This window comes from Schistocerca serialis, chromosome 2 (assembly GCF_023864345.2).
Source record: "Schistocerca serialis cubense isolate TAMUIC-IGC-003099 chromosome 2, iqSchSeri2.2, whole genome shotgun sequence".
In the NCBI taxonomy this organism is placed as follows: Eukaryota; Metazoa; Arthropoda; class Insecta; order Orthoptera; family Acrididae; genus Schistocerca; species Schistocerca serialis.
Window position 1 is genome coordinate 455,022,128 of NC_064639.1, and position 27,125 is coordinate 455,049,252.

The window sequence follows — 27,125 nt, forward strand, 5'->3', positions numbered from 1 at the left end:
AATGGGCATGCGCAGCGAATGAAATGAACAATTCTATACCGAACTATGAGCATTCGGCAGTGGAACTGCGACGAATGGCCACGCAAAGGAGGATGAGTCCGGCGAAACGAGACACAGACAGATGGGAATGGAACGACGCCGGCGGACTTGCTGTGTGGGAACGAGACTGACCATTTCCTGTTCCGGGGAACTGTAAGTAGAAAGCCATGACTGAGACTGACAGGAACGGGACTGAGGGTGGAACGAGACTGGCCGACATGCAGTTGCAGGAACGAGACCGACCGTTTCCCATTTCCGGAAACTATAAGTAGAAAGCCACGACCGAAGTGAAATATGAAAGACCGTTCCTTAGAATTCGTTCATCGCTCGTTCCGTTCATCTTGATGAACCGTTCCTTCGGACCCGTTAGTTCGCGAACGACCCATCTTTAGTATGTTGTACAATGTGTGTTTCATATCTGTGGAGAAAACATTCCAGATGGGTAGTAGTGCTTGCTATTGACAACACAGTTAAACCCCCTTGTAATTCTTTGTAATCGGGTCTTGAATTATGACAGTCATAGTGCATTACCATGGTATAGACGATGAAAAAGTGACAAAGGTTGGCCAGCACTTACTTTCGGGAGTTGCCACATCCAATGTTGTTGGTAGAAATACTAAATATGGAAAATGATCATTCTCAATGCCAGAGCTATGTGTTTCTTTCTTCAGGAGGAAAGAGGAGTTGGTTGGGAAAGGTTGGTTGGTAAGGGGGGGTTACTCATCCTTGAAAGGTAGGGATTTTAAATTGAGGCAGGAACTGCTGGGAATGGAGGTTGATAAGAGTCAATATATAGGTCAAGGACAAAAAGGGTATGGTCTAAGGATTGATCATTTTAGAATTATAGAATGTGAAGATGAACTGCAGCTGTAACTGGGAACTTTTGTTGTGAGGCTTTTGAAATGGTCCTAAGGGGAACCAGAACTGCAGAAAAAGTTGGTACGTCTGTAGTTTTTCTACAGCGAAAACATGCTTTTGGAAGGACTGTAGAAACATGTTGAGATTAGTAATAATAAGAGGCAATGACCTCCTACACTGGTTTAGGTAATAATACAGAAGGAGAAAAAGGGTCAAAATAAGAGTCTGTACTAATAGACAAAACAGTTGTCCCACGGAGGATGTGGATCAATAACAGGTGATAATAGAAAAAAAATTACAGCAACATAAATGCGTACAAATCACTGAACAAAGCATACAGGACTACAAAAGCTGGGATAAGGTTGTTGAATGAACAATGATAGTAGCCAAAGGAGGGAAAAAAAATCTTCAAACTAAGAAAACATATGTTTCCAAAATGAAGAGAAAATCATTTTTGTGAAACAATGAACGATCAGTAGAAAAATAATGCTGTACAGAAGAGAGATTGGTTGTTAAGACAGTTATAATGCAACAGGTGCAAGTATTACAGTAAATTTAATTTTATTGATATATCTGATTTCAACCAAACTAAACTAGGCCATCTCAAAATGCAGAGCAATTTGGCTAATGATGTCAAACCTGTTGTATCAATAAAAGTGAGATCTGCCCTGTGCATTACGGAGAAAATCATTATCCAAGATCACTGTGTCTCCTAATGACACAGTGCCACCTTTCTATTGCAGTGAATGCATAGAGACAAAACAAGAAAGTCGTAGAAAATTCAGTTGAGAAGAATTGTAAAAACTACAAGAGGGGAGAAAAGTTGGCCAGTAATAACCTTAACAATGTGCAACTTGTCCCCTCCCCGCTCCCTACCTCTCCCTCGAGATCGGGTATTTTTTTTTTTTTTTTTTTTGTCTTTAGTGCATCTAGAAAGGTGATTATTGACCTGCCTTTCTGTTTGTTTGTAATTTTAACAGTTTAATTACTGAATTGTCAACTTTTAGACAACAAATCAAAAAATAGAAAGTTTTCTTCAGAGGCGTGACATGCATTCTATGAGCAGATATTCCCAGTGCAGTACAGTCAAAAAAATAATTGGGGTATGAAATGTTACAGTTTACTTCATTTTGATCCACTAGAGACCCAGAATTTTTTATAGGAAACACTTAGCCAGTGTGTATTGTTCACGCCTTTGCTTTTTATCTGTATTAAATTTTCTGCAACATTAATCCAAATCTCATTCTTCAAAATTAATAAAAGAACAGTTATACTCACTAAATACAAGAAAAATTGTTATAAGATTAGGATGGCTGAATAGAACATCACTTGAACTTAGGCTTTTAAAATAGAAATACTTCAATTTGTGGTAATAAGGGGAAAATGTGTCATCTTAAACCAAAACCTCCATACCTGTTCATAAGATTTTCTGGCATCCTTATGTCAATAGTGTTACTAATTGCTGTGGTACTCATCATATCTTTTTCTGATTGTATTCCGGGTAGTACTCGGCCACAGCTTATTTGCTAGGCTGTTTCTGTTAGGTGTGTTAGTCATATTCCCTGGCTGTTCTGATGGTTTATGTCACATTCACACACAAAACGGAATACACCTGTTGTTGGAGGCCTAAATTTTTTGAAACCAGTAAACAGACCTTATATCTGCATTAATGGATGTTGAGTTGATTTAAGCAAGGCTTACAGTGTAACACTCATGTTGCTTGTCATAGTCGTAGAATATGAATATCTATGGAGTGAGCATTCAGATGCGCAGAACAGAATTTTTGTCACTAACACATGTTCATTGCTTCAAAAGTCACATGACTGTAATTTATCTATAAAAAGTAACTGTTCCTCCTTTCTTGTATTTTGATTTGATTTTTCTCACCCCAGGGATAATCCTTTTTGTGGATTTACTGTTGACTTTCTTGTCCTTTTTTTACAGCGAGATGTAGTTCATCCATGTGATCCTGGAATCCCTTAAAATTCCACAAAACTATGGAAGCAGTTTTCATTTGACAGCTTCAGCTTCACAATGGTTTTTATTTGTAGTATGGTCTACTGGTGGTTTTTTAATATTGCTGTTCACTGTTGACAGTTACGTCAAAAAAGTTGGTACAGGTAAAGGTAGAGATCAAATGATTCCTTGTAGAGCATCTACCAGTTCATCTGAATAGAGATTCGTTTCTAATAACGAGGAGCTCTCATTGAATCAATGCCTGTTTTTCACACAATTTCTCCAGGAAGGCAAAACTAGGCCTATCTTGGATACCGTGTAACAATTTGCTTTCTGTGTATTAGCACCTCTAAGATTTTCTGCTTCCAAATTTTCTCCCAAGTATTCCTGTCTCTAATTTGATGTCTACTTAAACCGTGCAAATTTGTGGGGACGTGTATGTTTATTGAAACCATTGTTTTTCATATGTGATATGATTCAAATTCACAGTTGAATATTGATTTTTTCCCTTGCATTTCATAGAAATGAGCTTAAGTTGGACAAAGTCACACAGGTGGCATGAAACCATTATGTGACCGAATGTTTTTCCCCTAAACAAACCTCAGACCATCACACAGTTTTAATCTTTTACGAAGTTTCAAGGGAGTTGTTATTAGTGACTAAACAAAGTAATGTGGGGGGGCTAAATTTTCTTTTGCTCTCACTTAGTGCAAAGTAGATTATTTTTTGAAACAAATTCGTATTTAGTCTGTCATGTTATCCCTGATACTCAGGAAGTGTGGTTCCAAGAAGCTCTACCCAGTTGGGCCTCACTTTAGTGTTTATAATTTTCATGTGTCTCTTTTTTGTTTTGGGAATCTGTAAATTTCCTACATTTCAGATATTATGCCTTGTACAGTTATTGTGATCCATGATGTCCTTTTGTTTTTCAGGAAAAATGAAAGGAATTGCTTTTATTAAGGATCCTGATGGCTACTGGATTGAGATACTGAACTGTAACAACATGGCAAGTTTAGTGGCAGCCTCAGGAGTGTAATTTCTGTGCCTTGCCAGTGTCATATGATTTATATTTTTGTGCACATAAAGTCTGTATATTGTAACATTTTTTTGAGAAAATAAAGCATCTTACATTATTAGACACTTCAGTTACTGGATCTCTCAGTCTCTGCTTCTCTTGTGTAATCCTAATTCATTCATACTCTTGTCTTGTCCTACCTGCTTGCTACTGCTGCCAGCACACGGCTAATAAGAGGCAAAGTGACCTGGGGTTGGCCTTTGTCCGAAAACTGATCACAATGTCTCTCACTTTTAGAATTCCTGTAAGTAAATCTTATCTTTAATCAGTTTCAATTCAGTCCCCCCCCCCCTTAATATTTCAGAACAAGAGAACTAGATTTTACTGCAACCTCATGTGTCTAAATGTAAATGAATTTCTTTAACCTGTTTGCGTGTACTGTTATGAACAAGCTATTCATTAATTGGAGTGCTACATTTGGGTCACAAGTCCTTATGACATGAAAATTTCCTCACAATGGGCTTGTTAATTTCTTTGACCGCCATCTCCTTACACTTTAATCGTGTAATAATACCTTGTCTCTAGCAATGAATTCCTTTCAATATTGAGCCTGATAATATTCCTTATTCTTTTCCTTATTAACACAGCTTGCCATCTGATGTGTCCTTTCTTTAATTTCCTTTACGTAATCATCATAGTGGTATTGTATTTTGGCCAGATCACACTGTAGAATACCATGTATGTTGCATATTCTTCCAAACTCAAATTGAAGCGAAGATGGTGTGTGTTATATTAAAAAAAGTGACAAAATGCACCATTCTTCCCAGTTTTCCTGGTTCGTTCCCACAAAATAGCCCGCCATACTTGATGGACTACAAGAAGCACACTAATTTTTATTATTAGACTCCAATGCCATCTTAATTTATAAAACCGAACCAAAAATCATCATCCTCATTCTTTTTCTCTCAATATACACCACAATATTTTTTTTATCCATTGAGACACTTGTTTGATTGTCGGTCATTTTAAAGCTCCCTTCAGTGGGTTTCACTCCTCATACATTTGTTCCATTCCTCACTCATACTGTTATAAATTACATGGTTTATTTATTGAGACATTAAGTGGTTACAATTGTGAATTCCCCGTCTGTTTCTCTTTCACAGAATTTTTCAAATGATGATTGCTAAACTGATCTAGAACCAGAAGGGAACTCTTCTTTAACGAAGCACCTTTCCTTCTCTCCCACATTGTTATTCCACAATTTCATATCAGCCGTGTCCATCCAACCTTTGTAATGTAAGTGAACAACAACATCTGTCAGTATATCAGAAGGTTTTGGCATTGTTTTGCACTTGGAAATTATCGTTGGATTAGGTTTAGTACTGCCAGCACAATATGAAAGGGCAACAGTTTAGTGCATTTTTTCATGTCCACCTGTTTTTGCAGTTTCAGTACCTACCATGGCAACAGTTCTGTTATTCGGTGCATCAAATGTCACAGGAGTTTCATACATATTTGCTATTTGGCTTAGTTCCACACTGGTTTTCTTTTGATGTTGAATAATAAAGTGATGGAAAGATAATATGTTCTCTTCCTACTCTTGTGGCATTTTCTGAGACTTTCGATCTGCATGCTAAGTCCACGACACTTCATAAACCTGTAGCACCAACCAACTCCATCCTTAATGTCTGAAGTTCCACTGTAGTGCTGGCTTACGAGTGTGTATTTATTTGAATTATTTTCAATGTCATTTTGATAGTGTTCTTGAATCCATTTCAATATGTCATCATTTAGTTTTGGCCATTTTGCATTCAGTCCTCTGTTTGCACATTTAGTCTCCCTCAATTTTTTCGTTTCTTCTTCACTAGCCCACTAATCGCGAATGGTTTTTTTTTTTTTTTCTGTTAGTGGGGGCCAAATTCCATTTAGCTGCTCTGTTTCCATGTTGTTCTGCATATGCTATTACTTTCAATTTATAGATTGCATCATATGAACACCTTTTATTTTTTCCATGACAAAACTAGTTACTAATAAAAATATTGTACTGTTGCCAATAAAACAAATCACTTTCAGTTCAAGTTCACTGGCACCGTAGACTGCAATGACGTATCATAGGCTTAGACAGTGTTCTGGGTTTGTTACGTCGGGACAGGAGGGGATAGTGTTAGCAAGCTTGTGAATCCTTGCAATTCATGTTTGTTTTATCAATGCACTGCTGCTGCCAGTTGAATCCAATATAACCAGATACAGAGAGGTTTTCCAAAGCATTGAATATATGGCCGTTTTTAATAAAGCTGGCAGGAATTTTAAATAAAGTGCTGGATATTTGTATATTAATTTAGAGTATAAGATTCAACTGAATTTAAGGCGGAAATTTTAAAAGAAAAAAGTGTGATTTATAGCCCATAAAATATGGTAGATATTCCGTTATCGTTCATTGTGTTCATTCGATTGTTCCATTTGTTTGTGGACAGTACACAAAAGACTGAATCTTCTTGATTTCATAAATGATAAACCCTCTTTACAATGTCACTTAAGAGTGTTTGTTTCTTGGGCACTCAATAATACTGATGTTATTCTATAATTGCAAATTATTCTCTGTACGAAGACTCTCACTATTGTGTCCACATCCTGTTGTGCTATAAGCTCTGCTACAATAAATTTCGTGTGGGCATTCTGAAACATTGGGATGTATCTATTCCCTTTCTCTGTTACCTGGTGCGGTCTGACTTTGTCGATATCACAATGAGCGACTACCTGATTACTTATTTTGGTCAGCACTAAGGGCATCTTCAGCTTATTCTGCATAGTCTTGTTCTTCTGACAGCTCTCAGAACTTTGAATGTACTCTCCTACATCCCCCTTCAGACCCTCCATGATTAATACAGCCATGTGTGTGACTGATTCCTTGGTGTTCCTGTATTGATGAATTATTTCCCCACCTCACTATTTGATGGCTGCTGGTTGTTTTATTCCTCCTCATTGACCACGTTCCTAATAACTGCAGCTGCGTCTCCTGGTATACGCAACAGTTCATCTGCTGCTATGTTTTGCGATACGTATTTGTATATTATCTCATAAAGTCATATTCTGCCAGTTTAATACTGACTTTCATTAATCTCGACAACGGGTCACTTATATTTGCTAACATTTCAAGGGTTTGTGATCAGTACATACAATGAAGTTTCTTCTACACACAAGGTCAGTAGCGCTTCACTGTTTACACTATGGCTAAGAGCTCTCACTTCATGGTTCAATATCCTCTCTCGGTTCAGTGTTCTGCTACAGAGGCAATGGGTAAGTCCTGGCCTAATTCCCCTTGACTCAGTAAGGCACCACTCTACTGCTTGCTACTGTGTGTTGTAATTATGAACTGCATTGTAAAATCAGGATACTGTAAAATCAAAGGCCAGTCAACAACCTAGCATGTCCTAACTAGTCCTGACACAGGCTTCCCTAACCCATCAGGCAGAGCCACCTGTGAGAGCAGTCTTGTCATACTGGCTCTCTCATAATACCATACAGGCATGACCACCAACCAGTTCTCCACTCAAATGAATGATCACTGCCAAATTGCCAACAGCAGAGGTGACCACCAAGTGGGAGAACATGCTGCTGAGCACATGTTCGATTTCAATCATCACTTCATATCCAGTGCCATCTGAATCTGTCTCCACAACAGTACCTTCTCTACTAGTCACTGTCCCATCACCCAAAGTTCACCCATCTGGTAGCCATATGTTTTCTCCAGCAGGGTCTCCCCCCTCCACAAATCCATTCCATCATATCATTATGTACTGTGGACAGCTCCCCCTGCCTGTGGCCAAAACAAGCTCACAGTTGCCTCATTATGCATGCTGCCTCTCCCTTGCAGCCATCAGCCAATTTCTCCCACGCCCCACCTTCTCTCCCCCTTGTTCTCTCTAACTGATACAACCTCTCACCTCAGTCAAACTACAGTGTGCACAATGTAGTCAGCCAGGACAATGACTTGTAATTTATTATTTATCTGTACTTTTTATATTTATTTTACACTAAGGACTACCCATTACTGTATGAGCATGTATTTACTCATGGAAATCTATATGACGTTTCTTATTTCAAGTATTATTTCAAATGTCATGCTATTTATGGATGTTGTGTTCAATGCCAATAATTGTTTTATACATATTTATGTTAGATCCTCTTCCTGCTATTATAAAAATTTGCACGGTGTAGTATTTAACTACAGAAAGTGTATGGTTTTACCAGTAGCAGTGCCTATCACTGTGGAAAGTAGTAGTAGTGGAGGCAGAAGCATTCCTGTGTGCCTGGATGTACATGCATACCTCCTCGCACAAGAGGACGCGGAGGTAGCATGAGGGGAATATTTTCCTCCATACATGTAGTAAAATACATTTAATTCACTGAGTTAGCATTATAATTACATTCTTCTGTTTACATAGTTTACAAAAGTTGATTTACACAGTAAAGGCTTTTTCATCTTTTTTTGATATAAAAAGGAATATTTACATCCTTATATAGAACAACTCTTTTGCTCCACATTTACACCATCCATTAAAAACAATCTTCTTCAAATGAAACAAATCAATCTGTAAGCAACATCTAAGGTTTCCTAACACTGTACTTTATATCTCTAGGTTAAGGACAAGTTCTACAAGACACAGTTGTTGTTTTACTTCCATATTAGTCTGGGTATGATCATTTTTTGCATAGAAAATAAAAATGGGAAGGATCTGGCTGAATGTAGACAGTATATTAAAAAGAGTACTATTAACAAGATATAAAGAAACAAACCTTAAGTTTGTTACAATAATTCCTGCAACCAAAGAAACACAAAAATGGACAAAAGACCAGTCAGTCTCTTAACGTTGACTGCTTTGCATAAATACGACTTAAGTGCAAGAAAAATTAAATAATTAAAGAAATTCCAGGTATGTAAGTACTTATTCAATCTTTAACTATTCGTGCAATTATTTGTCATCTTTACAGATGAATAGCAACTGGCTGAACCAGGATACTGTATCTTAAACAGTCTTTTGCAGTGCAAATATCAACACATTACCAATGTGTATGATTTTCAAAAACATTGTACCCAGATTGAATGCAATTTCATTTTGGCCTAGTGATATGATCAGGAAAGGTGACACTATGTCCAATTCTCAACACTAAATAATGGCAGAAGCTTCAAAATCAAAAGGTTCTATCCTCATAAATTAAACTTTACCATGGAAGCACTTTATCCTTTCCCCTTGTTTAAGTGTTTAGTTCTTTCAGAATTGATAAGGCTGCGTACTTGTACACTTCACTCTCAATGTTATAATATCACTAGGGTGCAAGTATAGGCTGCAATTTGTTGTTATTGTAATCGACAGCTTTAAGAAGGAAATTCAACCAGGTGTGATCTTCAACTGAAACATAATGACTGTTCTTCGCTAACTGTAGCAGAAGTTGTAAATGCTTTGCCACTTTCAGTGCCTGAAAAATAAAAATAAAGAGAGTTAAAAAATATGAGGAAAGAAAGTATTCTGACTCATTAACATCATTGTTTTAATGACTAATGAATAATTACCTTTCCTTATTGTAGCTAAATTTTATGATTGTGACCATTTAAATTACGGCCACTCAATAGTAGGATGGAAAATAAGGGGGGGGGGGGGGGGGGGGGGTTTCTCACTATCACAAAACTTTCAATTTTGTTGTGATGATTGTCCCACTCCAGAGGTGTGATGTGTATTCCACATCATCTTACCTATTAATACTTTTTTAACTGAGACATAAAATAAGGTGTTGCATGTAAAAGTGGATGTAAGATGAACGCCAACAGAAGCAAACCAAGAATAATGGAATGTAATCGAATTAAATCAGGTGATGCTGAGCGAATTAAAGAGTTTTGTTATTTAGGCAGAAGAATAAATGATGATGGCTGAAGTAGAGTGGATATAAAATGTAGAATAGCAATGGCAGGGAAAGTGCTTCTGAAGAAAAGAAATGTGTTAACATCGAATATAGATTTAAGTGTTAGGAAGTCTTTCCTGTTAAGTATTTGTATGAAGAGTAGCCAAGTACGGAAGTGAAACATGAATGATAAACAGTTTAAGCAAAAAGAGAATTGAAGCTTTTGAAATTTGGTGCTACAGAAGAATGATGAATTTTATGCGTGTAAATCACATAACTAATGAGGAGACAAGAAATCTGTGGCATAACTAGACCAAATGTAGCGGTTAGTTGTTAGGAAACATTCTAAGACAAGGGATCACCAATTTAGTACTGGGGAGGGGAGGGGGGAGAAAGAGGGAAACTAATTCATTGTGATAGGGGTGACAAAGAAAAAATTCAAACTGAAAATAAAAAGTTTAGGTACCAAACAAAGGATGCACGTGAAATAACTAAAAGCAAAAATGATCTATTGATGCACTGGAATATAAATGGCTTAGAGGCAGAACTACCAAATCGTAAATTCTCAAAAGTCGCCGAACTAAAAATTCTGCTTTCAGAATCCGTAAATATTAAAATAATCTGCCTAAATGAACACTGGTTAACAGAAGATAGTATAAAAGTACTAAATAGTATTAATAATTTTAAAGGTAGCTGCTAGCTTTTGTAGAATAAGCAAATCTCGTGGAGGCGCCTCCATTCTTGTCAATTCTTCCATAAGTTATACAGTAAGAGAGAGTTTTAATTATTTAAATGAAGAGAGCGTGTTTGAAAGTTGCTCTGTAGAGCTGAGTGATCTGAATACATTGGTTATAGCAATCTACAGAATTCCTGGATGTGCGGTAACAAAAGTGTTTTTAACCAAATTCGAATGCCTCCTGGAAAAACTCCAGAAAGAAAGTAAGAAAAAAGTTGTTATAGCAGCAGACTTCAACTTAAATGTCTTAGTTGAAAGCAATGATTCCACAAAATTTCGTGACTTAATTCAGAAATCTGGTTTCAAGCTAAATTTTTCTGAAGGCACTAGGGAAAACAGCAGATCAGTGACCTGCATTGATAATATTATTACTAACTACAAATTTGACAGTGGAAATAAGCACAAATACTGCTTAGACTTGGGTATTTCAGATCACTCAGCTCTGTTTATTGAGCTCCCAAAAGAAAATAACCTAAAGTCTCCAGAAGTGTGTATAAAAAGGGATCTCAGTAAAAGTAAAATTGATTTATTCCGCAGTAAATTAAGTATAATAAGCTGGCCTGTAGACTACAATAGTTCAAGCTCGATAAACTATGACAAATTCTTAAATTGTTTTTTAGAGGTATTTAATGAATCATTTCCTCGTAGATATAAGCAAAAGAAAGTTAATGGTAAACTCAAATGGATTACAACAGGAATAAAGATCTCTAGTGCCAGAATGAGAGAGCTCCACAATGAGTTAAAATCAAACAGAAATCCAGATTTTGTTATTTATGTCAAACAGTATAAAGCTGTATTTAGGAAAGTTGTAGCGGCAGCTAAAAAAATGGCAAATAATAAATTCATACGAGAACACAGAAATAAGACAAAAGCAGTGTGATCAGTTGTTCAGTCTGAACTAGGAGCCAAAGTAAAAATTCATGAGATTTTGAAAATTAGACATGAAAATGAAATTATAGTAAACCCTGTTCAGATGTCAAGTTGTTTCAATGAATTCTTCCTAAACGTAGTAAGATCGGATGTGGATATGACATTCTATCAGGGCATCACAAATTTGGAAAACAGCCAGAACACATCTTTTAAACAATTTGAAAAAATAACCCAAAGGGATGTGGAAAAGGAAATATTGTCTCTAAAAAACAAAACCTCACATGGGTGGGATGAAATAACAACATCTGTAATCAAGTATGTGTACGATATTATTTCCAAACCACTGTCAACTATTATAAATCAATCTTATGAACAGGGATGCTTTCCAGGGGTATTGAAATATGGTGAGATCAAACCTCTATTCAAGAAAGGATTGACAGAAGTTATGGGGAATTACCGCCCTATCTCTCTCTTGCCGGTCTTCTCTAAAGTGTTTGAAAAGATTGCAGCAAAACAATTTAATAACTTTCTTACTGTAAATGATATAATTTTTAAAAACCAGTTCGGATTCCAACAGGGTAAAAGCACTGCGAATGCTATAAATGAGTTTATCCAAAAAATATGCTCCACGTTAGATAAAGGTAGAAATGTCACAGGTATATTCTGTGATCTGACTAAAGCTTTTGATTCAGTGAACCATGCATTACTCCTCCACAAATTACAGATATATGGAATCAGAGACACTGCTTTAAAATGGTTTAGCTCTTACCTGTCAGGTAGGAAACAAAGAGTAATTTTAACTTCAAATGGAACCAATTATTCATCAGACTGGAAAACCGTTCCCCAAGGAGTCCCACAAGGTTCGATATTGGGTCCCTATCTGTTTCTTTTTTACGTAAATGACCTACCACTTGCTACTGATGTTCATTCAGTCTTATTTGCTGATGATACATCAGTTCTAATTGAAAATGAGGTATCTGAAAATATTCCAGAAAAAGCCAAAAATACTTTAGAAAAACTTGAATCTTGGTTCTATCAAAATGGACTAAAACTAAATGTAACTAAAACCAAAATGATGCAATTTGAAGCTAAATCAGTAGAAAGGAGTGAAATAAAGATAACGTGCAATGATCAGGATATCACAGAAGCAAATCACGTGAAGTTCTTAGGCCTAAATCTTGACAAAAATTTAAATTGGAAGGTACACATAGATTACTTAGCAAATAAACTGAACAACTTAGCATTTGCAATGTGTATTTTGTCAGGTGCCACAAACATGGATACCAGAAAGATAGTTTATCACTGCTACTTTGAGTCAGTTATTCGTTATGGCATAATCTTCTGGGGAAATTCAGCAAATGTCACTAGGCTCCTAGTATTACAAAAGAAAGTAATTAGAAACGTGTGTTGCAAAAAAACGGGAATCCTGTCGACCACTGTTAAAAAATTTAAAAGTACTATCTATCCCCTCACTTTACATATATGAGATGGTGGTGTTCCTATATAGAAATCAACATACACTAGACAATTCCCGTTTTGACCACAACTACAGCACTCGCCACAGAGATAACTTCAAACTTCCAACACATCGTTTAAAACTTTATGCCCAAACGCCAGAGTATATGGGGTTAAAAATTTTCAATAAAATAAAAGGCAGTAATATATTTAAAATGGAGATTGGTTCACTGAAAAGATTGCTCTTTACTCTCCTGGTGGAAAAGTGTTATTATTCTGTCGATGAATTCATTGAGGACAGCTTCACAATCTGAACACAGGGATTGTAATACATTTATTATTTTATGTACATGTGTAGCTGTAACTTAGAAATGTAAAATATAATGTAAACTTTTGTATTTCTCTTAAAAAAGTGAAAAAAGTTTCTTTTGTAAACCTTGACATGTCTCCTCTTCCCCCATGAACCATGGACCTTGCCGTTGGTGGGGAAGCTTGCGTGCCTCAGCGATACAGATGGCCGTACCATAGGTGCAACCACAACGGAGGGGTATCTGTTGAGAGGCCAGACAAACATGTGGTTCCTGAAGAGGGGCAGCAGCCTTTTCAGTAGTTGCAGGGGCAACAGTCTGGATGACTGACTGATCTGGCCTTGTAACATTAACCAAAACGGCCTTGCTGTGCTGGTATTGCAAACGGCTGAAAGCAAGGAGAAACTACAGCCGTAATTTTTCCCGAGGACATGCAGCTTTACTGTATGATTAAATGATGATGGCGTCCTCTTGGGTAAAATATTCCGGAGTTAAAATAGTCCCCCATTCGGATCTCCGGGCGGGGACTACTCAAGAGGACGTCGTTATCAGGAGAAAGAAAACTGGCATTCTACGGATCGGAGCGTGGAATGTCAGATCCCTTAATCGGGCAGGTAGGTTAGAAAATTTAAAAAGGGAAATGGATAGGTTAAAGTTATAGTGGGAATTAGTGAAGTTCGGTGGCAGGAGGAACAAGACTTTTGGTCAGGTGATTACAGGGTTATAAATACAAAATCAAACAGGGGTAATGCAGGTGTAGGTTTAATAAAGAATAAAAAAATAGGAGTGCAGGTTAGCTACTACTAACAGCATTGTGAACGCATTATTGTGGCTAAGATAGACGCGAAGCCCATGCCTACTACAGTAGTACAAGTTTATATGCCAACTAGCTCTGCAGATGATGAAGAAATTGATGAAATGTATGACGAGATAAAAGAAATTATTCAGGTAGTGAAGAGAGACGAAAATTTAATAGTCATGGGTGACCGGAATTCGTCAGTAGGAAAAGGAAGAGAAGGAAACATAGTAGGTGAATATGGATTGGGGGGAAGAAATGAAAGAGGGAGCCGCCTTGTAGAATTTTGCACAGAGCATAACCTAATCATAGCTAACACTTGGTTCAAGAATCATAAAAGAAGGTTGTATACATGGAAGAATCCTGGAGATATTATAAGGTGTCAGATAGATTATATAATGGTAAGACAGAGATTTAGGAACCAGGTTTTAAATTGTAAGACATTTCCAGGTGCAGATGTGGATTCTGACCACAATCTATTGGTTATGAACTGCAAATTGAAACTGAAGAAACCGCAAAAAGGTGGGAATTTAAGGAGTTGGGACCTGGATAAACTGAAAGAACCAGAGGTTGTAGAGAGTTTCAGGGAGAGCATAAGGGAACAATTGACAGGAATGGGGGAAAGAAATACAGTAGAAGAAGAATGGGTAGCTCTGAGGGATGAAGTAGTGAAGGCAGCAGAGGATCAAGTAGGTAAAAAGACGAGGGCTAATAGAAATCCGTGGGTAACAAAAGAAATATTGAATTTAATTGATGAAAGGAGAAAATATAAAAATGCAGTAAATGAAGCAGGCAAAAAGGAATACAAACGTCTCAAAAATGAGATCGACAGGAAGTGCAAAATGGCTAAGGAGGGATGGCTAGAGGACAAATGTAAGGATGTAGAGGCTTGTCTCACTAGGGGTAAGATAGATACTGCCTACAGGAAAATTAAAGAGACCTTTGGAGAAAGGAGAAACACTTGCATGAATATCAAGAGTTCAGATGGCAACCCAGTTCTAAGCAAAGAAGGGAAGGCAGAAAGGTGGAAGGAGTAAATAGAGGGTTTATACAAGGGCGATGTACTTGAGGACAATATTATGGAAATGGAAGAGGATGTAGATGAAGATGAAATGGGAGATATGATACTGCGTGAAGAGTTTGACAGAGCACTGAAAGACCTAAGTCGAAACAAGGCCCCCGGAGTAGATAACATTCCATTAGAACTACTGACAACCTTGGGAGAGCCAGTCCTGACAAAACTCTACCATCTGGTGAGCAAGATGTATGAGACAGGCGAAATACCCACAGACTTCAAGAAGAATATAATAATTCCAATCCCAAAGAAAGCAGGTGTTGACAGATGTGAAAATTACCGAACTATCAGTTTAATAAGTCACAGCTGCAAAATACTAACGCGAATTCTTTACAGACGAATGGAAAAACTGGTAGAAGCGGACCTCGGGGAAGATCAGTTTGGTTTCCGTAGAAATGTTGGAACACGTGAGGCAATACTAACCTTACGACTTATCTTAGAAGAAAGATTAAGAAAAGGCAAACCTACGTTTCTAGCATTTGTAGACTTAGAGAAAGCTTTTCACAATGTTAACTGGAATACTCTCTTTCAAATTCTGAAGGTGGCAGGGGTAAAATACAGGGAGCGAAAGGCTATTTACAATTTGTACAGAAACCAGATGGCAGTTATAAGAGTCTAGGGGTATGAAAGGGAAGCAGTGGTTGGGAAGGGAGTGAGACAGGGTTGTAGCCTCTCCCCGATGTTATTCAATCTGTATATTGAGCAAGCAGTAAAGGAAACAAAAGAAAAATTCAGAGTAGGTATTAAAATTCATGGAGAAGAAGTAAAAACTTTGAGGTTCGCCGATGATATTGTAATTCTGTCAGAGACAGCAAAGGACTTGGAAGAGCAGTTGAACGGAATGGACAGTGTCTTGAAAGGAGGATATAAGATGAACATCAACAAAAGCAAAACGAGGATAATGGAATGTGGTCAAATTAAATCGGGTGATGCTGAGGGGATTAGATTAGGAAATGAGACACTTAAAGAAGTAAAGGAGTTTTGCTATTTAGGGAGTAAAATAACTGATGATGGTCGAAGTAGAGAGGATATAAAATGTAGACTGGCAATGGCAATGAAATCGTTTCTGAAGAAGAGAAATTTGTTAACATCGAGTATAGATTTAAGTGTCAGGAAGTCGTTTCTGAAAGTATTTGTGTGGAGTGTAGCCATGTATGGAAGTGAAACATGGACGATAACCAGTTTGGACAAGAATCGAATAGAAGCTTTCGAAATGTGGTGCTACAGAAGAATGCTGAAGATAAGGTGGGTAGATCACGTAACTAATGAGGAGGTATTGAATACGATTGGGGAGAAGAGAAGTTTGTGGCACAACTTGACTAGAAGAAGGGATCGGTTGGTAGGACATGTTTTGAGGCATCAAGGGATCACAAATTTAGCATTGGAGGGCAGCGTGGAGGGTAAAAATCGTAGAGGGAGACCAAGAGATCAATACACTAAGCAGATTCAGAAGGATGTAGGTTGCAGTAGGTACTGGGAGATGAAGAAGCTTGCACAGGATAGAGTAGCATGGAGAGCTGCATCAAACCAGTCTCAGGACTGAAGACAACAACAACAACAACAACAACAACAACGACGACATGTCTCCTGTACATCAAATCAAATGATTTGAAAATTGTATGTAATGAGATGAATAAACCACATAACCACAAGAGAGAGAATGTTTTGGGAGAGGGGAATAAAAATTATATAGGAAGATAAAGATATGAATAGAGTAAGCAGACTCAGTACGATGTAAGTCACAATAGTTATTCAGAGATGATGAGGCTTGCACAGGATACAGTAGCATGGAGACCTGCATCAAATCAGTCTTCGGACGGAAGACCCCAACGAACAATGTAAAAGTACACATATTGTGTGGGGTTGTTATTTTTTATTTGCAGTGTCAAGGCTCTATGCAAGCATTTTAGTGGTTTCCTTCTCAAAAACACCGTGACTTCGCTAGATGAAAAACCTAAATAATTAAGTCATGTATAATTAAGGTGATAATGGCCAATGATCCCTTAAGTGCAGGTGCACACCAATCTTGAACTCTCATGGGAATCAGTGAGATGCTGCAAATAAAAAGGCTAATAAGCTTGGGTGCCGCATCAGAATGTGTAGTAGAAAGCTGAGAATTTGGCTCTGACAGGAGATGTACTAGGGCGGACCACGAGAAACAACTTTGTCTGAGAGGCATAGTGGTCAGCACATCTGCCTAGTACGAAGGAGACTCATCTTCGAATCACTGGCAGGAACAAATTTTGAACTTGCCCATTGATGTAAATCAATGCCCAGTGGCAGCTAAGGTCTTTATTTCCTTTGTGTGTTAATTTAAGTCTCTGCCATTCTCCCTGATTATGATTCCAAGTTTGGATATGATATATTGAGCTAACAAAGTGTTCTAGCAAATGAGTTTATGTACATTTCTTAAAGAAAACACAAAAATTATTAATACTCCTGAAATCTCAAGTTATTTGGTAGAGATTAGATATGTGATGTAACAATTTTTAACAGCAACACAGGACAGAGAGATCAGAAGACTGAGAAACACCAAACGCAAAGATAGAGTAAAAGAGGTAAACTATGTATCTGAATAATTGACACCCTACATTTTTGGCTTCTTGGTAGGAGATGAGTCAAGTTAATTGCTGGAAGTAAAGAAAACACTTAACACACTGCAAAAGACAAACATGCAAAATAAGAAGTATTAAACAAAAACTGATAAGGAAGATTTTTGGAAGAAAGGGTCCCATTTAACATGAAGAATTATTGTGGCATTGCCCACGGCAAGCAAATAAATAAATAATTGGAGAAAGTAACTGCACATATTAATCCACAAACCAAAAATCTTTTATTATGAAGATGATTGTTGCTGAAGAGATGTAATTAAAAGTTACTGTGCTGTATCTGACAAAGAAGAATTTTTAAGATAATGAAACAGAAGCTCGACAGCCAATTTCTTCAGTGGACGGCAACTATTTGTGTGGGTGACCAGCGACCAGTGACTTGCAACGAGAGGGACAGTTGTGCAACCACTTTATGGTCCCAGTGAGATATGGCAACACAGTGCAGTCCTAGAGGATGGTATTTTTCATTCAATTTGATTTTAGGTGTCATTTTCATTGAAGAGCGTCTGTGTTGGACAGCACACTTAATTAAGATCAAAAACTAAAATTAATGGTATGAAACTAATGACAACCAGGTGAACATCACATTTCATGAACATTTTGTAAATAATTATAAAATGTTATTTCAGTGTTACTTTTGCTATGATAGTATAGTGGTTAAGTGCCTTCAGTATATCCATATCATCCTCACCCTTATTATGTCTAGTATTGTACATTTTAACTTATTCCCTCTGAACACTACCGAAAATTTTATTTAATCTTTCGTACCACCATTTCTAATTTTTAAATTTATTTATTTACTTTTTTTTGGGGGGGGGGGGGGGGGTTATTAAGACAGTATGCGTCACAGCCCCCAAATATTTTAAGTTGCTTTGGTACTGGTGTAGTGTACACACCCTATGTGTTTGGCAGACAAGTCGTATGGTAGAGGGCTCTGAGAGCAACGAGCAGGTATTCTGTTGTTGGCAACCATGAGGGCGGCATGTTTGTATAATGTGGTACTAATCAAAGTGTATTAATAAATGTGTTCTGTGCAAGTTTAACTTTTATTCAACCTCTCACACAGTTAACAGTTTTTACTCATAAAACTGTACTAGAACTTCATAGTATTATAAATTATTGATACATTTTATTTTTTTGGACAAGAACAACACAAGTAATATTTTTTTAGTTAAAAAGGTCATTATGTGCACCAATCTATTTCTCAACACATTCTGACATTTAAAACAAGTAGCAGTGTAAGTCCACATGATGTGAGATGCACATAAACTCTGACAAAGTTTCAGATGTTGTTCAGGTACATTTTCTAAATATTTTGGTGTAAGGAATCGGTGGTCTATTGAGGGATCACACTTCCAAAGTTACTGAGCACCCTCCCTATAACCCTGATGTCCTATATGACTCTTCCTTATTTCCACAAGTGAAGGCGATGTGACATTAAAAATGTGCATGGCTACCAGGAAACTGTGGGGAACAACAATCAGGCAAATGTCGATCCATGTTTTGTGTAGTAGGAACTATATTGCTAAATTTTCCTAGTACCATTAGTAAATGAAAAGTACCAGACCGTTGTCTACCTCTTCCTATGGAAGGAATCTGTCTGTCCTAATCAATGAATATTCTTCCATACACAAATTCTCAATCATTTAATATTTTTCTTCTGCTGCACTATTCAGGGGGGAGGGGGGGGGGGGGGCATTCTTTTACTGCATTATAAAGAGAATTTAGCAACTCTGGCTCATTTGTGACACATTAACAGTGCCTGTACACTTGCATTCAATGTATTACTTACCAATTCAAACAGTTCCACATTCTTCATTCCTATCAGTTTTCTCCAACATTTTTTAGCAATTCAGCTGTGCAACTAATGAGGATTTTCTCATGACGGCTGACAGTGGAATAATTCTCTATAAATATAAGATTAGTAAATGGCTGCCAGCATTTTTGCGAGGCATAAACGTAACTAAAAATGCAATTACTTCTCTACATTATCATCAGGTGAAGTTTCCTTTTACTGTAAAAATGACATGTACAGTCCAAAAGTGAATACTGGGGACTTTTTTGGGAAAGAGACAATTTTCTCCCCTCTCCAAACCAATTTCACAAGCTGCAACTATTCTGTGTTCCAATGAATACCTTCTAATAATTTTGAGACCTTGAATTTTTTTATGTTACTTGGGTTAATTATTAACCTGCTAGTGCTTCCTTTCCTGGTTAGGCAGCAGTGCTGGGTACCAGGAGTGTATTATGTGATGGCATTTTTAATGAATTTCAAAGAAATGCTTTAAAGAAATATGAAGATTTTCATTACACACGAATCAATGAATGTTCTGATTTCTTTTTTTTATTTTTTGCCATGAGAAATCTGTAGCTATACAAAACTCTTGGTCAGTATACCAAATATGATCAAACAGTTAATATCTTTAGAAGAGTAATAATGGCACTTTATGCATTATAGGGCTCCAGTACAATACAGACCTTATTTGAGACACACTGGAGGAAAACTACCTAGCAGATAAAACAGGTAGGGGAGGATACCCCAGCAATATCAGTCCACTGGGATCTCCTACAGTGGCTGATTTATGCAGTAAGTGTCTTGGAAACTTGTGACACTATTCCATGCCATTCCATAGCAGTGTTTGGAAGTTTATGACCTAACAAGCACATACACTGTTAGAAGTAAGGAAGGCATATTTTTTTAAACATTTCTCATCAATATATGACACTTTAACTTTACATTAAATTCTTTTCTTAAGAACACAAAACAGTGATTTTTGTTTTTCCCCTCATTTTAGTGAGAGAAACCGGACTCATAAGTTTGTAACAATATACTCTGTATCATATATATTTCACTAGGGAAATTTTGAAACAAAAACAATGGAAAATGTGCTCTATCTACCTTTACTTCAATTTTAATTGCTAACAAAACACTTGTGCAACCTATCCTTGGTTACAGCTAAAGTGTATGACACCCCTACCAAATACAACAGGGGGCACTAAACATGACAAAATGGACAGCACAAACAATCAAAGGTTTGTTTGACCTATGGGAGAGTATCATTAAAATGTGGGAAAAAAATGAACTAGCTGATATTTGAATAGACTCAGTGTGAGAGCCTACTTACAATGTTTCGAGAACCAGTATTGAGAAGAAAGCCCATAACATGATACAATAGGAAATACTCTCTGCCATGCATTCCACAGTGTTTTGCAGAATACTAATGTAATTAGTCAACAAACAGGAACTCGGTTTTAGGGAATACACTGCATAGCCTGGAGCTCAGCATATGCCTGAAGAAATTTTTCAAATATATCCAGTAGCTGTTGGGTACCATATTACAACTTCCAGGAAAATACAACTGTTGTAAACTCTATAACAGTGTATTTTCTCTGGTGAGTGACAAATTAACGGGACCTAGTAAAAATATTACTCGTCACCCATTAATGCCGCTTTGCTCTATGTTCTCTAGTGAGTAATTCTTTGTAAATACAACTCCCTTTTATGACAAAATCATAAAAACGGTTTTTTCCAACAACTCAGAAAGATGAATACACCAGCCCACTCCATACAACACACAATAAACATAATGGAGGGAGGAAAGAAAAGAATCACACAATTTCCAAATTCAATCAAGGAAGAAAACAGTAAAATGCATAAAGGTAATCTTTTGGAAAACATGGAGTGTTGCATAGTGAACAGCCATTTAAAAAAGAAACTGAAAGAGATAAAGAAAGTGACTTCTGACACTAAGCTCAGTTGTTTATATTCCGTCCAGAATATTCTAGCATCGAGTAAAAAGTAAAGCTACCATGAACACAAAGGTTAGTTTGAACACCACAGTGCTTTAAAAAAAATGGTGCTACTGGAGGTGGTATGCTCTTGCCTTCACCCCACCATCCATTTAACTGATTTATCCAGCCAGTTACAAGAGAAAAAACAGATTAACGTAGAACTCTAACCGTGGTGCAAATTTTTCACTTTAACAAACACTGCAAGAAGTGAATGAATTTCTAAGTAACAAACAGAAATCACAGGCTGACCAGGGATCAAACCCACTACTCTGAATCCATAGTCGGACACTTAACCACTGAGTCACCAAACAACATATATGAGTGAATAGCCATTGCATGTCCTATGCCCACATAAACTGACAGTGATCAGTTAGTTAATTTGAACAATTCTTTTATCGAAATTACGTGGAATGAGTCAGTTTAAAGGAAATGTATACACGATTGTGTTAACATTAATGAACAGATTATCATTTTATACCTACTCATGCAACTACACTGAAAAACAAGTCTCCTTTTTAACATCTGGTTACAAGCTCTTAAGTAGAAATTCGTCAGTGGAATAGAAGAATATGTCCAAGAGAAATGGTTTTAAATTAGATTTAAAGCTTGTTTCACCACCTGTCAGACATAAATTTTTATTGCTCCTCTCTGAACCACTGACAGCTTTAACAATGGGTAATGAAAGTGATTTTTCCCTTTAATGTTGCAGGTATGTACATCACTGTTCTTCTCAAATTGTGATGGATTATTTATGATGAATTTCATTAGCAAAAATATGTATTGCAACAACACAGGTAAAATGCCTCAAAGAGGTGCCTACATGACATCCATGGGTGAACAACGCGTTATTCTTACTGCCCATCTTTGTGCAATCAATACTTTCTTATTAACTGATGAGTTATCCCAGAAAATTATTCCGTACAACATTACAGAATGGAAATAAGCAAAATATGTCAGGAGGTTGATGCGTTTGTTTCCAAGATTAGCAATTATATGAAGAGCGAAAGTAGCTGAATAGTTATTTGAGAAGCTCGGTAATATGCTTCTTCCAGTTCAAGTTTTCATCAATTGTGTACATCCAAAAATTTGGAGCATTCTAACCTACTTACTGGACCAATTTTGCTTGTTGAATGTTAGGTGGAAGGTCATTCACATACGTAAGGAACTTGAGTGGACTCAAAATTGAACCCTGTGGGACTATTTCTGATTTTTTACCCCAGTTACTAAGATGTTCTACCTTTCTGAAACTGTCTGAATTTTGCACCACAAACCAGCTATGTGTAAAGCCATCAGTTCCATAGAACATGTGTTTTTCTAAGAGAATATCATGATCTACACAATCGAAAGCCTTGGAGGTATAAAAAGGTGTATTATTATTATTATTATTATTATTATTATGTCTTTCCTTTCTCAGACGTTATATCTGGTTAAAAATGGAAAGTGAGGTGGACCTTGATCAAGCGTGACTTTCTTTTAACTGTACGGCATATGTCACATCGCATTTAGGAACTTTCGGGTAATTGAACATGTATCAATAATTACAGATTTCTGTAGTTGTATATATACATTTGGATGTAGCTGTATTGCGTTGATGTACTGGTGGATATTGTGTGGCATGACTCCTGTAGTTGATAGTATAATTGGTACAATGTCAACTTTATCCTGATGCCATGTGTCCTGACTTCCTCAGCCAGTTGGATGTATTTTTCAATTTTTTTCTCCTGTTTTCTTTTGTATATTTGTTGTATTGGGTATGGATATTTCGATTAGTTGTGTTACTTTCTTCTTTTTATTGGTGAGTATGATGTCAGGTTTGTTATGTGGTGTTGCTTTATCTGTTATAATGGTTCTGTTCCAGTATAATTTGTATTCATCATTCTCCAGTACATTTTGTGGTGCATACTTGTATGTGGGAACATGTTGTTTTATTAGTTTATGTTGTATAGCAAGTTGTTGATGTATTATTTTTGCTACATTGTCATGTCTTCTGGGGTATTCTGTATTTGCTAGTATTGTACACCCACTTGTGATGTGATCTACTCATGTCTTCTGGGGTATTCTGTATTTGCTAGTATTGTACACCCACTTGTGATGTGATCTACTGTTTCTATTTGTTGTTTGCAAAGTCTGCATTTATCTGTTGTGGTATTGGGATCTTTAATAATATGCTTGCTGTAATATCTGGTGTTTATTGTTTGATCCTGTATTGTAATCATGAATCCTTCCGTCTCACTGTATATATTGCCTTTTCTTAGCCATGTGTTGGATGCGTCTTGATCGATATGTGGCTGTGTTAGATGATACGGGTGCTTGCCATGTAGTGTTTTCTTTTTCCCATTTACTTTCTTTGTATCTGTTGATGTTATGTGATCTAAAGGGTTGTAGAAGTGGTTATGAAATTGCAGTGGTGTAGCCGATGTATTTATATGAGTGATTGCCTTGTGTATTTTGCTAGTTTCTGCTCGTTCTAGAAAGAATTTTCTTAAATTGTCTACCTGTCCATAATGTAGGTTTTTTATGTCGATAAATCCCCTTCCTCCTTCCTTTCTGCTTGATGTGAATCTTTCTGTTGCTGAATGTATGTGATGTATTCTATACTCGTGGCATTGTGATCATGTAAGTGTATTGAGTGCTACTAGTTCTGTGTTACTCCATTTCACTACTTCAAATGAGTAGGTCAATATTGGCATAGCATAAGTATTTATAGCTTTTGTCTTGTTTCTTGCTGTCAATTCTGCTTTCAGTATTGTTGTTAGTCTTTGTCTATATTTTTCTTTTAGTTCTTCTTTAATATTTGTATTATTTATTCCTATTTTTTGTCTGTATCCTAGATATTTATAGGCATCTGTTTTTTCCATCACTTCTATGCAGTCGCTGTGGTTATCCAATATGTAATCTTCTTGTTTAGTGTGTTTTTTCTTGACTATGCTATTTTTCTTACATTTGTCTGTTCCAAGAGCCATATTTATATCATTGCTGAATACTTCTGCTATCTTTAGTAATTAGTTGAGTTGTTGCTGCCAGTAGTTTTAGATCATCCATGTATAGCAAATGTGTGATTTTGTGTTGGTATGTTCCAGTAATATATTTGTATTATTTAGCATGTTGGATAGTGGGTTCAGAGAAAGGCAGAACCAGAAAGGATTTAATGAGTCTCCTTGGTATATTCCATGCTTAATCTGTATTGTCTGTGATGTGATATTATCTGAATTTATTTGGATATTAAATGTGGTTCTCCAATTTTTCATTACTATGTTTAGGAACTGTATCAATTTAGGATCTACTCTGTATATTTCCAATATCTGTAGTAACCATGAGTGGGGTACACTATCAAAAGCTTTTTGGTAATCAGTTTATGCATAGTGTAGTGACCTTTGTTTAGTTTTAGCTTGATATGTCACCTCTGCATCTATTATCAGTTGCTCTTTACATCCTCGTGCTCCTTTGCAGCAGCCTTTTTGTTCTTCATTTATAATGTTGTTGTGTGTTGTACGTGTCATTAATTTCTGTGTAATGATTGAAGTTAATATTTCGTATATTGTTGGTAGACATGTTATGGGGTGATATTTTTCTGGGTTTGCTGTGTCTGCTTGATCTTTAGGTTTCAGATAAGTTATTCCTTGTGTAAGTGTATCAGGGACTGTGTATGGGTCTGCAATGTAACTGTTAAATAATTTAGTTAGATGTGAATGTGTTGAGGTGAACTTCTTTAGCCAGAAATTTGCTATTTTATCTTTTCCAGGGGCTTTCCAATTGTGCGTATAATTAATTGCTCTGGTGACTTCATGTTGCAAAATTATCACTTCCGGCATCTGTGGTATCATCTTGTATGTGTGTGTTTCTGCTTGATCCACCATGCATGTCTGTTATGTTGTACCGGGTTTGACCATATGTTGCTCCAGAAGTGTTCCATGTCTGTTATGTTTGGTGGATTGTCTATTTTAATGTTTGTGTTATCTATTGTCTGATAAAATTTCTTTTGGTTTGTGTTGAATGTTTGGTTTTGTTTCCTTCTATTTTCATTTTTTTTTTATCTTCTAAGTCGTTTGGCCAATGCTTGTAATTTCTGCTTCTTTTCATCTAATTGCTTTATCACTTCTTGTGAGAATTTACCTAACCTTTTTTGTTTTTGTCTCATATTTCATTTCTTATAAATTGTGTTGGCTGTCCGATGTCTTTTCTCAGTTTTCCTATTCTGATCTGTAGCCTGTGTTGCCATGCTGGTTTTGTGGGTTTCTTCTGTGAGTTGGTTGGTTCTGATCTCTACCTAGTGTATATTTAGTGCAGTGAGTGCTCCTATATAAACCAGTAGTTGTAACTCTTCTGTATTTGAATTTTCATTTATTTTGTTGTGTATGATTGTTGTTGCTGTTGTTGTTGTTGTTGTTGTTGTTTCGACTTGTGGGTTATTTGGTGGTCTATGCAAGAATGGTCTAATGTCTGTATTTGTGTCTTTGTATTCTATATGTGTCAGCTGAAATTTTTCTTCTATATCTAACATGTGTGTCACTTCGTGTTCTATTTGTGCTTGTTCTGGTGGCTGTCTTAAGATTTCATTTTCCTCTGATTGTTTAATTGATGCGTGTTGTTCTTTGTTTGTTTGCTCTGGCATGTTTGAGTCCATTACTGTATTTTTTTTCTTCTTCTTCTTCTGATTGCACATTATTTTGTTCCAGTATTTGTTGTACTTGTTGTTTGATGCTTTCTAATTCTGAATGGGGTATCCTGTTATTTTTTATTATTACATGGATCTGATCTGCTGGTCGTCATTCTGTTAAAAATTTTAATTCTAGGTATCTGGTAATAAATGTTGTGTATACTTGTGATCTGTATCCAGTTGTGTTGGTTCCTACGTTTGTTGCTTGGTAATAACAGAACATGAAGTGTTGGTTAACTGCATCTGACCATCTCATCCTCTGTCTTTGTTTTCCTCCTAGAGTGGTTGCAGGAAGCATATCTCGCAAAACACCTCTATTTGGATTTAAATAATTTTCCATGTGGCTAGCAGTGTCGTTACCATTGTGGACGGGCATAGGGTTCAAGCGTCATCCCCGACCATGACAGCGCTTGTCTGAGGCTTCATTAGTTCTGTCCTGAACCAACTAATCACACTAAAAGGGGGGTTAGCCCTATTAATGGTTTGTTCTTTTCGTCGCCTTTTACGACTGGCGGAACATACCAGAGGCCTATTCTTTTCCCGGGCCTCCACTGTTTTTATTATTACTACTACTACTACTACTACTACTACTACTATTATTTAAGGTTCGTACTATTTGAGGAGTGAATGTATAAAAAGAATTCTCAGCCAAACGACATTTCTCAAATCCAAACTCTGATACACTAAGGAAATTGTTTCCGCATAAGTGTGCAACTGTTCTTCAGTACATTACTTTTTTGAATATTTTGGAAAAAGTTGTCAGTATGGAAACTGGACGATAATTGTTTACTTCTGTCTTGTCACCTTTCTTATGAAGTGGTTTAACAATTGCATATTTTAACCTGCTTCGAAAAATTCTCTGTGCCAGTGGTGCATATATCACTAAGGACATTACTTATTAAGTTGAACAACTTTTCAAAATTCTGTCTGAAATACCATCAACTTCACAAAAGCTTTTGTTTTTTAGAATTTTTAGAAATGTATAATTGCCGTGAAGGATGTTGGGTTAACTTTTAGTTGTTTAAAGTTTTGTGTAATGACATTTTTAATATATTATATTG

At 36.6% G+C, this 27,125-nt stretch overlaps 2 protein-coding genes across 4 annotated transcripts in view; one reads left to right on the plus strand and one right to left on the minus strand.

Annotated features, from left to right (window-relative positions):
• LOC126457343 (lactoylglutathione lyase) overlaps nucleotides 1–3,989 on the plus strand; it is a 133,296-nt gene extending 129,307 nt beyond the window's left edge. For all 3 annotated transcript variants that reach the window (XM_050093563.1, XM_050093564.1, XM_050093562.1), the window contains exon 6: nucleotides 3,786–3,989. In XM_050093563.1, coding sequence (XP_049949520.1) covers nucleotides 3,786–3,889 — 104 coding nt within the window. In that variant the 3' untranslated portion in view covers nucleotides 3,890–3,989. The remainder of the gene's footprint in view (nucleotides 1–3,785) is intronic.
• Nucleotides 3,990–8,251: 4,262 nt separating this feature from the next.
• LOC126457342 (cyclin-D1-binding protein 1 homolog) overlaps nucleotides 8,252–27,125 on the minus strand; it is a 93,045-nt gene continuing 74,171 nt past the window's right edge. The window contains exon 6 of the mRNA XM_050093561.1: nucleotides 8,252–9,346. Within this exon, the coding sequence (XP_049949518.1) occupies nucleotides 9,197–9,346 (150 nt within the window). The 3' untranslated portion in view covers nucleotides 8,252–9,196. The remainder of the gene's footprint in view (nucleotides 9,347–27,125) is intronic.